Source organism: Lytechinus variegatus, chromosome 3 (assembly GCF_018143015.1).
Source record: "Lytechinus variegatus isolate NC3 chromosome 3, Lvar_3.0, whole genome shotgun sequence".
NCBI lineage: Eukaryota > Metazoa > Echinodermata > Echinoidea > Temnopleuroida > Toxopneustidae > Lytechinus > Lytechinus variegatus.
The window spans coordinates 37,297,491-37,309,914 of NC_054742.1; the positions used below are offsets into that span (position 1 = coordinate 37,297,491).

The following is a 12,424-nucleotide window of genomic DNA, read 5'->3' on the forward strand; positions in this document are numbered from 1 at the left end:
ACGACACGGAAAAAACCTCAAGGAAGAGTCGAAGAGCCCGCCTGTCGAAATAAAAATATAAGACTAGGAGGGGAGAGGGAATTGAATGAAGAAAAACAATTCTGTGAAAGGTCAGAAAAAAAAATTTCTAACAGGAAGAAGACCCCACCTGCAAAAAAAAAATTTTTTTTTTTTTGGGGGGGGGGTTGAATAACCAATCAACCAAATTAAAATTGCTCAAGTCGAATTAAACAATCCCTAGTAGAGAAAAGAAGGACTTTAAGTTCCGTCTGTGAATAAAATATTAATCAGGAAAATTTATTCAGAACAGAAAGGAACAGGAGTTGAGCTTAAAGATCCGCCTGTGAATAAAATATCAATCAAGAAATTTATTCAGAACAGAAAGGAGAAGGAATTGAGCTTAAGATCCGCCTGTGAATAAAATATCAATCAAGAAATTTATTCCGAACAGAAGAAAAAGGAATTGAGTTTTAAGATCCGCCTGTGAATAAAATATCAAACAAGAAATTTATTCAGAACAGAAGGAAAAAGGAATTGAAGAATTAATCAATCAATAATCAATCGAAAATCTTAATAATCAATTCCAGAAGGTAAGGAAAAAAAACAGAGTTGGAGATCCCAACCTGCAAAAAGAAATAACAAGAACACCCACAACAACAAGTGTAAAGGCTGTCTAGAATTTAATTCAAACAACGGCACTAAAAACCACCACTCTTTGAACGTGAAGAACAAAAACCGTGGCAGGAGAAGGCTTGCTGCCACGTAGGCAGACTAAACCCGGTGCCTCGCGAACGCGCTAGCGAAGCGGCGCGACGAGGGGGGGGTTCGAAGGACCCACCGCCGAGGAACGTGTTTCAGCGTGAAGAACCCAAACGTTAGGAAAACAATATAAGTGTCACCAAGAACACGCTAAAAAATCGCGCCGGGTGTAAATTCTGAACACAATCTAACACACAACAGAAAGATTGAATTTAAAAGGGAGAATGCACAACTGATAAGCAAAGAGAAATATACCAAAGATCAAAAAAAGATTTGAGCTTCGGGAGACTTAGCTTGGCACGTCTTGTCCGGTGGCTTGCCGAAAGCAAAAGAGGAAGATGGACGCTATTTGCGCGGTGTTCATGGGTAGTAAGCCTGAACGGGAGAGGGCGCGCTCGCGCTTTTTAAATTCTTGGGAGTTCTTTTCGGGTATGGCAGTCCAGAAGGCTGAACTAGCAAATCAAGTAGATGTATGGAGTTATTGAAGTAAATTACTTAATTTCTTCTACAATGTTATTAACTTACATGCCACTGCAGCCAATATTTTCTGTGACATTGCTGTACCAAGATGGTTGTTAGCAAAACATTGGTAGATTCCATTGTCAGCCTTTGTCACAGGATAAATCCTGAGGTTTCCCCCTTCAAGTTGAGCATGAACTTCTTGGTCCACATCAAAGAAAGTACCATTCTTCTCCCACTTGTAGCTAGAGACAGAAGATAAAAAGTTTATCAAACTCAACTCCAGGGCCATGTGGCATAAAAGTTACCATAATAGTAACTTTTATGCAACAGGGCCCAGAATACTTATCAAATGACTAGCTATATAGGACCAAATTCTTAACTACTTTCTTGTACTGGTTTCCTTTAAACCACTTCACAAACCAGTTCAGAAGATGGCTTCGCTAGCGTTCTGATCACAATCTCCCAAACTGGTTTCCAAAAGCACTTCATGTAAAGCGATCTTGTTGCTATGGATATGCGACAGATCTGAAACAGCAACTTAGGCATGATCATCAATATTTCTACACATTGTGTGCACTGAATAGTGTGCCCACTATATACACTTTATATATATAGGGGTGTATGATTGCCTGGTTGCACACAGTTACCTGTAACAAGGGGTGGCCTCTACCACCAGAGATGAAGACTCAAGTTGAGTGTCTTGAACTCTAGCCATGACTTAAGTCGCTACTTTGCTGACTTGGGACTTGACTTGGTGCAAATGACTTGCTATCTTTTCATGTCACACAATTTTAATGGTGTGTTAAAATATAAACTTTTGCATAATACACTGATCATAGCAAACATACTTGATAAACATAAACTTACGTTGGTTCTGGTGTTCCTGAAGCTTCACATCTCAGTAACAATACTTTCCTTGTGTCAATGTTGACCGGTTCAGGCTGAACCACGATGGAAGGTGGAACATCATCTGAAAGAGCATGGAACATGAGATAGCATTAATCACACTGGATATATACTCACTAAGCAGTAATTAGACAATTATCGACTCCTGCACTGTAAATCAATTGCAGCTATGTATGCCCACTTCTGCCTCTATTTTTGACTATATCTAGTCATTAATCCATATTACAAGCGTTACAAAACTTTACTCTTACAATGTATACCATTTAAAAACATGTCCGAGGGAACCTCAAAAGGTCCCCAACAACTCTTATGAGCTCTGAATACATTGGAACTCTCTCTTTAAAGTTTACCATTTGGCTGACAGTATGAATCAGTTTCATTCATAGACCCATTCCACTTTCCTCTTTCAGTCTTTCATTTTTACTGTCTGTCTTATTCAGAACAATGAATGAAAGTAGAGAAAAGTGAACATCCCTAGAATTCATCTTCACAGAAAAATAAGTCTCTCTAAATCTAAAAATACACATCATCTCAAAAAGACAAACCTAATTGACTGTATTTAAAATATTGTCACAAAGCTTCAATTGATTGTAATTTACTAGATCAAATCAAATCATAGTAGTAATGAATCAGTTCTAATTTTCCCCTTGGTTCTGAAATAATAATAATTTCAAGAGAAATGAATTATTTTCAATCTCTTTTCTATTCAGTAGCATTTTGATAATAGTAAAAGATGTTGATGTAAAAACTACCACAAGCATCACAAGTTACTTTCTTGCATTCACACAAGAACTCTCTTCCTGACATGCTATTACACCTTGCATTATGTACCCCCAGTAATGCAATGCCTGAAAGTACGATGATAATGGCTTTCATGCATTGATGTGACATGTGAGTTTGGACTGGGTCAACCTGCACACTATTCTTCAAGCAATGAGAAAGTATATCTCCCCTAGGGCTTCCGCCATCATTAATATTTTGCTTTGCCAATGGCAGGTGGTGTCCATGTGGGTGCGAACGTTGGCACTTAGCATGCAGGGGACCTCATTACAAACCAACCATAGAAAGTGGATTCTTATTTATTCCTCCTATAATCATCAATTTCTTCTTCTCTGTTCATAATTCTGGTGTGATCATCTGAACTCTAGGCTGTTCATCTGCCACCAGCATGAACATCTAAATTGAGAGCGACAGACCTTGAAATCTGATTTAATTTTGCAATCTGTCTTAGATATAGAAGTCTGTAAACTGCTGAGAAATGCCAGCTGGGGATAGGGTCAATTATTCATTCATAGTAATCAGAAAAAGCACTTCATACAAAGATATTGTACTATTTTCAACCCACAAATTAAAAAGATGATAATTTAATAAGATTATTCACCTTTTCCAGAATAGTTTTCAACAGGGTAGGAAATAATTTTTATTCCATATTTGGGTGATTGCAGAATTTGGGGGAGTATTTTTTTCATTTTAAGGGCTACTTTTAGGGGTAACAAGCAATTATGCAGAAAAGCAAATATTCTTCTGCCATGGTCAGAATGTTGATTTTTAATCATCTTGAATATTTTTTGTAAAAGATCTTGGAGCACCATAGAAAAAATGGTTGCCCCAAAGCATGCATTTTGGGGGAATTTTAGGAGCTATTTAGGCTGTCATGAGGGCAAAATCACCATCACCCCCATGTATTTCCTACACTGGTCTTCAATCTGACACCCTTCCCCACTGAGCTCCAGACTTGGTTGGCAGAAATCTTTGTACCTTTTCCAACAAAACTTAATAATAGAGATCCTGAACCACCCCTTTGCCTTGCCAAAGGGCTATAGATGGGAAAACATCTATTCAATATCATTATCATTTCCACAGCAAAAATATAATTGCTATTCATTCATTTAACTCTCGTAGTACCAGGATGTCTTGCTTGTCTTACGATTCTACCAAATCTGAACCGTCTTTTCCTTTCAAACACCTACAGTTAAAACACAGTCAATTCCAAAATGAAATGCAGAATACAAAGATTGCGGAAACTTTATAACCCTTTTCAAATGATACTTCATATTTTATGCATGAGAACTTTAGTGGAATAGAACCAAGCACCTTGCATCACATCTATGGAACTCTCTACCACCTCAACTACGTGAAGCCACTTCAATAGCTCATTTCAAGACATCAATCAAGACCTATCTTTTTTCAATGCTGTAGCGTAATATAGTTTAATATAGTTTTATTCAATATGTTTAGTACTAAATTAATACCATGTAATGATATATGTAAATTTAATGTTTATTACAATGTAGCACAATACTTAGTTTAATGTAGAATAATATTTTATTTTTCATTCAAAACCATATTAATAATTTGATCTCTTATGTAATAGATAATTCATTTGTTAAGCGCATAGAGATTACCAATATTATGCGCTATATAAGTACAATATTATCATTATTATTATTATTGACATTAACGTTTCATTTCTCATAATGGCAATTGCCTATAACTTTATCATGCTAAACAGTAACCCCTTGCAAATCTGAACCCTTTTCACAAAAAACCTGTGGTGATAGTTATTTTAAAAGATGATATCTATCTTCATATTTCTCATCATCATAATACATCTTTGTCACTGAAGAAACTATCTGTTAAAAATGTCGAGTCTCTTTTCATCGTAAGCGTTAAAACATTGGACATCACTTAGCTCATTCACTATCACCAAGACTGTATAAATGGGAGATCTGATTTACCCATGACATTTCAAAACAAATCCTAGAAGAAATTAAACAAACTTATTGATTGATCTCTGCGGAATATTGGATTCAGAGACGCTTGTAAGGGCTGCAATTCAAGGAAATCTAAACATTGACCAACACCAACACTTTGGGATGTTTTAATTCCCATATTGATGAAGGGGCACGTTTTGAGGCTTCTAAATAAATAGAGGTCTGAAGCCAGTATCACAAAGATTAGTAAATGATTTTACAATTGATTTTTATGATCGATTGTACATTGTGGTCAATGTGAACAATTGTAAAAATTTTCCCATGAACAAAAGCTAAATTTTGTGTTATGAAACCTTTGTGGTGTTTCGGAAAGAATTGAATCTGGCTTAAATTCATGCTAAAAATCAATGTGCTCCAGTATAAAATGCATTCCCAATGTGGTGAAGTGTTGTATATTGCATTCATCTGAAAATTTAATTACAAATTTAAATCAAACCATGGAGAGAGAATTTACAAATTCATTCTCTATGGTCAAACTTAACAATATGTGAAAGCCCACCCCCAACCCCTCATCAATAGTTACAATGTTGATGAGGAGTCTTGAGGACTTCAATGTAAATAGTAAATACAAATAAACTGTTTGTAGCATTTAAATCCTGACTACTCAAATCAACACTTCAATGTAACCTAATGAATTGGAACCCCGGTTGCTTATTCTTTTGATGAATCATATTTGTAATGCCAAAGATAGTTACCAAATTCTGTGAATAAAGACAACACTTTACATTTTACAAATACATTTTTCCACTGACAGTGCAAATTCATGAGTTTCATTCATAATTTGTGGAAATATTTAACACCTAAAAAAGATAAGGTTACAGCTTATATGCTGAATATTTTGCAGCCTAGCCAATAAACTGTGGAATTTCCACTCCCTTATAACCTACTGTATACCAATAAAAATGAATGAAAATGCAATAAGATTGAAAAAACAGCTTTATGTGACATGCCGTCTTGCAGCAAGTAATCTCAATTTAAAAAGAATATACTTGGATTTAATTGGAATTACAAAAACAAATAAAATCAATGTAGTAAATATGATATGTAATGTTGAGTAATGCAAGACCAATTCCTTTCCAGTCACTTTCCAGCCAATCTGTTTGATCATAGACCTACTTGTAGGTCCATGGTTTGGTGTACCGGTACCAGTTTTTTTTCTATAGTGCTATATTTTGATAGGAAGTGAGCCAGGCCAGGCACAATCACTCTTGTTTGTCACCCGATTAATCAAGATTAATGCATTGAGCAAGAGGCTGGTGTTGAAAATATGAATTCGCTAATGGTAAAAATGCTAATGTACCCTTTGCGCTGACTATACTAAGAACAGTATACAGCCAACTGACAGAGTATGCCATGAAAGGACCCTTGATTGCCAACTACACTTTATAGGGAAGTTTTCCTCTTCCTTCTAAGCTTGATTTTCTTTTTAATATTTAAATTAGACCTTCGGACAGTTACTTGCACCATTCTGCAATAAACTTTGAATTTGTATTTTAAAAACCTTGCACATTATGTTCAACTTATCCTTGGCAATTAATTTTGAGTTACTGTAATCGGCATGTCTAGCCGCTAAGCCAATAAAAGCTTTTGCCCATTTTCGTTAAATTATTATAACCTTGAGCTAAGTAGTAAATGTACATCAAAAGAAATATTTGGAGCTTCTCTTTACTGAAGAATCACTTTTTTAAAAATTCCTTGAATTTCCTAAGATTGTTAAGGTTGTATCCCATTTTTTTATGTTTTTGTACTGGTGTTCCCTCTTATCTCCAAGTTCGAAGAAATACAATTTAACCAGTGTTCCTTATTAATGTATTTGTTCACCAAAATTACTTGAAGTAGGCCTTGTGAGATAAAATTTATTATACAAAATGTTGATTTGTCCACAACTTCCTATAATTGAGTACACATGTATGGCTGCTAAATTAAATTACATACAAGGTACAGGCCTATAATCATTTTAAAGAAGAAACAAGAGTCCATGGACAACTCACTTCCATGCATACATCTTTTAATACTGGGACTATTTATATTTTATCATTTACTCAACTCAAATGAATAAATACATGTCAAAATGAATATTCAATATACCACATGATTAGTAAATATAAACTCCAACCTATGAATATTAATAAATATGGATGTACACAAACATATAAATAAAACAAACAGAAATATAATTCTGAATGATAATGAATTTTAACATAAAATGAAAAGAAAACATAGAAACATAAGGCAAAAATATAATACAAGTGTAAAAGTGGTTTATAAGCAAGGGATGAAGAAAAAAAAAGTAGATGTAAAATAGTGACGTGATATTATTATGAGACACTCACAGAAAAACATATATAATCAACTTGCTAATCTACTCATGAATTTTACCTTTTAGAGAAACACATATAAGCAGTTAACACAGAAGCTTTACATGCAACACTGCAAACTGAATATAGATCTGTTGAATGTTAGAAAGGTCATTTCTCTTACAAGTTGTGATAGTCAATATCATTCATTCCAATTAATTTAGTTTAATTCATTTTTTTTCCCAGGATAATGGTAACTCCAATCAGGGAGGTATAAAATTTCATTTTTGTGTTTGTGCAAAAAATTTCTGCATTTTTGTAGCAGACTTGCAAACAAAAAAGGACAAATATATTTCAAACAATTTTGCTTTTGAAAGAATCGTGCAACTTGATGAAACATCTACAGATTTTTTTCTAAAACGGAGTAAGGCAATGCAATTTTGAAAAAAAAGTAAGCGAAATTGAAGGGATGAGCTGCAACGGTCAGTGAATACATTAGCAAGCAAAAAACAAAATGACAAAATAACTTGGGGAAACTTATACCTTCACTCGGCGATTGGGCGTTTGTTCTTGGGAAAACTAAAATTCAATTTAAAAAAGAGGATGGCAGCAGGAAAAGCAGAAAATAATAATTACAATCAAAGACATTGCTCATCAATTAATATCACATTACTATACAGGCAGGTTGTATGCTATATACTGATTTAACATTCCTCTTTAACATCTCCTCACACTGCTGGTTTGGTCTCTTACCAGAAAAATGATCAAGGTGAGAACATGAGACACCAATGATCACCCCCAAATAACTTGTATAAACTAAAATAAGCTTTATGAAAATGAACAAGCCTAGACTCCACATTGACATAATGGGTCTGCATGGGTTCAAATTTCAATTATCAAGAATCAATGATTTTATCATTTGATGATTTATTCTTTAACTTCACTAATAATTTCTTGAGGGATCTTGAGGCTTTCCTTTACCATGTGAATCAACATATGAAATGCAATACTATAAAATTTAATAATGTTGTTAATTCAATTATACTGATGGGCAATTCCACAAAATATGTACTTCCGAACCCTATATGCCGGACCTTCATGAACTTTTTTCGTCTCTGATTTCTTGTTCTTTCGACAGTCTGTAATGTTCTCTAAGACCATGACTTGGTCAGTGTATGAAATGAAGTAATATTTGAGAAAGATGAGGGTTGGACATACAAAAGGTTGATTATTTTTTGGAATTGCCCTGCTTTATCCCACAATCTTAAAGTCGAACTTGCTTATAACTAAATTTTACTTTACCATAACATGTGAGTTAACATATTAAATACAATACTATAACATATTTCATAATGTTGTTAATACAATCAGACTGCTCTATCCCACAATCTTAAAAAAAAACTTGCCAATAACTAGATAAAAGGGTCAGCCGGGTGCAACTGTTTTTGTTCCCCCAACTACTTTCTCAGCTCATTTGACGAGAAAACATTAATTTTCTTACAAGAATAAAGTATGACTAGACACATCAGTTGCACCCAGCAGACTGGTCCTCTAGTAATAAAATTTCAAAGGAGTGCAAAGTCATCATGACCTTTTTGTGCAGTTTCATTAGATTTAACTAAATTAGGTGAATATTATTAAGGAGGTTTGAGGTATACACTGTGAATAGACCCATATAGAGTTGAAAATTGCCAGTACCAGTTGGATATTATTTCTGATAGTTCATGTATATTCCAAAGCATAAAATAGATTACAAACCTCATTTAATGAGTAGTCTTGAAATATTAAATAAATCATTATTTTGGCGAGCACTTCCTGTTGCATAAATATTCATATTAGCAGTAGGTGAAAAAAAATTCTGTCATATCACATCAACATTATCAAACAGACGAAACTCATACAGAGGCAATCATTTCTGACAAAATAAAAACTAGGAATTTGCTAAAGGGTGGGCATCTACAAATACTGCAGAAAAGAAAAGAGACAAACAGTAAAATGGCAATATGTTGAATATCATACATTTACTAGTACATGTACAGCCAAGACTGCAGTAAGTAATGCAGGGCACAAACTGCACTGATTTTTCTAATGAGCAGAAAAGTTCTAAAAATCATATAAATACTGTATGTCTAATTTCATACAGTACATATATTATTAATGCACAAAATACATTTATCAAACTATACATCATGTAACCCAATGTGTGTGTGTGTGTGAATTAAAAGATTAAAACAAGGGAGAAAAATCTCTAGTTAGATTGGTTGAGAATGGGGGAGGGGGGAGGTGTTGGCCTTCACTGGTCCAGGGGGGAGGGAATTATCAGAATTTATTTTTTTTACTTCTAAAGAGCACCAGTGCAATGGAGCCAAGATGAAAAAAGTCTTATTTTGGAATGAGATGAATAATTCATGAGTCCAGTAACTCATTAAAAGCCAATAACTTGATCTCTTCAAAGAGAAGTAAATATTTGCCCAACTTCAATAACCCCTTGATGAAGCAGTGGGCACAAGGGATGCTGAGAGCCATAGAAAACAAGCTTGACTATGATACATAACCCAATAATACATTGGGTATTATCTTGCTCCAGAGCTAATACATTATACACCAATGAGGGTTGTCACCAAGGAAACCAACTATATCTCCAGACTTGTTGGCTATTTCATGGAGGAATTAATGTTTGTTAGGTACATCAATCAACAGACAGGGATTTTTAACAGTATTTGCTCAAATTTAATGGAGAAGAAATATATTTTGAGTAAACAAATGAGGTTGATTATGACTTAAGGTGTAATAAGAACAAGTAGGGTAAAATAATATCCGAATTTACTTTGTTTTATAAGAAATGCTTATTTCAGTCATCCTTTGCCTTTAAATACAGAGCTGGAGTAGAGACAGTAGTTAGGGATACATAGTACATCAGAAATAAAAAGATGGACAGCAAGAGATAGGGTGCATTCAATAGAGTTTCTTCAAATAGCAAATCATAACCCAATAACAAAACACAGTAACTGTGAGAAAGCATCCAACTGATACCCTTTTCATAAACCTATCCTCCAATTAGCCGCCTAAGAGTAATGCGGATAATTCAATAAAAATTGCGTTCATAAACTCCGAAAATAAGCCGGATTATTTTTACGAGCGCCCGTCCTGAAAAAGGCGGATAATCGCCATGACAACTGGACACGCCCCCTCCGATGCGGTTGTGTTGGAAAAGAGTGACCTTGTGACCGCACCATGGCAATTATCTGCATTATTTGGAAATGCGTTCATAAACTCAAAATCTTATCCCGATGCTGCTATTATGCGGATAATAGCAGCATCAGAGTAATGCGGATAACTCTTGTCCTCCTCCAATTTTACGACCAAATTATGCTGCTATTAGCCGCCTAATTCATTTTTATTGGGTTTATGAAAGGGGTATGATTCTCCCTCATTTTTAATCCCAAACACATGACCCACAAAAAATCAGTCAACTTGAAATGTCAGTAATGCTGGTTTGAACCAGAAAATTATTCGTCAACTGTGCTCCTGCAGAATCACCATTCAAAATTGCGTCTTATTCAACTTTCATGTTTATGTTTTGGAAACTGGGATGCTAAGGTGCAAAAAGGGTTTGCAGAATGGACACAGATAGTGTAAGCCAGAGCAAAGGAAACATTTGAGAGAGGATGGAGTGATAGGAAAGAAGAAAAAAAGTAGACAGATCCTGATCTAATTCAATTGAAATTGATGGACTCCATGAAGGATTATGTGGCTTTTTGGCTCCACTGAATATGTGCACTGATGCTCTCTATCTGGGCTTATTTTTGTCATTTTTTCCCCCTCAAGATCTATAATTATTAAGAAGTAATTACAAACTGATCTGATGATTGCTGATGCTTAATAGCATCTTCCATATTTCAAAAGTCATATTTAATTGGTTTTCTGTGACTGAGCCAGCAGCTACAATAATAAATAACCCCAAATGTGGAGAGTGGTATACATGTATTTAAAGAAATGTTAATGTGCAAGTTACAAATATGAAACCTCGGCAATTATAAAATTTAACAGGGGTTCACTACATAGGAGGAAGGTGGATCATGAAATTTCATGTGATAAGATTGAAATGTGAATTACTTTGCACATGTACATATTAGTGTGGACATATCTTCTTTAAGTTATAGCAGCATTCAAATATTTAAAGAAAGCATGAATGACTTTGAAAATAATATATCTCTTCTATAGGAATATAATTATGCTTGATAAGGTAAGAAAGTGAATTGAAAGAAATTTCAGAATGATTATGGATTCTTCTCTGCTGCACTTTTCTAGTTTTATTCAAAGGTATAAATACAAAGAAATGGTAATTTAGAGAGAGGTTTTGCTCATGTATAAAGGAACATGTGTATTCAGTCCATTATTCTATTCCTGTCAAAGATGAAAATATGAGCAGTATTGATTTTTTTTAAAGTTATATTGATTTATTTTTTAACATTTTTTTGTTTTGCTCAATACACTGCAATGAGATGGACTGCTTAATACATAAGACATTCTGGACAAAAAATATCATCAGATACTAATTGACTTCAGAGGTAGTACAACAGCTGAAATTACTTACATGCAAGTGTGAGTGTAGAGATGCATAGGAGCAGACAGATGGGGCTGAAAGAATTCATATTTGGTTGGTGTGATAGTTAATGATCCAATAAATAAAATCAAGGTGTTTGGACAGTTCTGTCTTTCTTTCCCTCTCACTCTCTTTAGCTATCACGTTCTCTCTTTCAGGGGTTCTCCCTCTTTGGCAGTAGAAAGCTCCTTGGCTGTCTTAAGACCTGTAGAAAATATAAAAGAAATGTTTGATAAGTTGATAAGGAGGCATCTTGTAAACCAATCAAATATAGTATTTCATAATTCATGAACCAATTCAAAACCCAAGCCAAAGTCATTTCCAACAGTAGATGTAAACATGCTTCATACATAGGCATGAATAGATGGAATACGTTTCGTCTGCTGTCTGCATCGAAGAAATGAATATTAATTGATGATTTACAAGCGTAGCATTTAGATAGGATGGGGGGGGGGCAACAAATCATGATACAGATGATAAACCAAAAACGAAAGGAAAAGCTGAAGTACAAAGTAAAATACTAATCAAGATGACCTTAAACAAATTTGCTACCAGCTCCAGAAGCCCTCCCCTGTGACTGTTTTCTTCACATTCAGGGATGGAGGAATGGAAGGATGATA

At 34.6% G+C, this 12,424-nt stretch overlaps 1 protein-coding gene across 7 annotated transcripts in view; it reads right to left on the reverse strand.

Annotated features, from left to right (window-relative positions):
- The window catches only part of LOC121410924 (neuronal cell adhesion molecule-like), a 118,371-nt gene that overhangs the window by 60,625 nt on the left and 45,322 nt on the right, over positions 1–12,424 (reverse strand). For 6 of the 7 annotated variants that reach the window (XM_041603310.1, XM_041603313.1, XM_041603317.1 and 3 more), the window contains 4 exons: positions 11,796–12,009; positions 7,742–7,777; positions 2,089–2,191; positions 1,285–1,463 (listed from right to left, as the gene is read on the reverse strand). In XM_041603310.1, the coding sequence (XP_041459244.1) occupies positions 1,285–1,463; positions 2,089–2,191; positions 7,742–7,777; positions 11,796–11,853 (376 nt within the window). In that variant the 5' untranslated portion in view covers positions 11,854–12,009. The remainder of the gene's footprint in view (positions 1–1,284; positions 1,464–2,088; positions 2,192–7,741; positions 7,778–11,795; positions 12,010–12,424) is intronic. The other variant, XM_041603316.1, reaches the window with a different exon arrangement.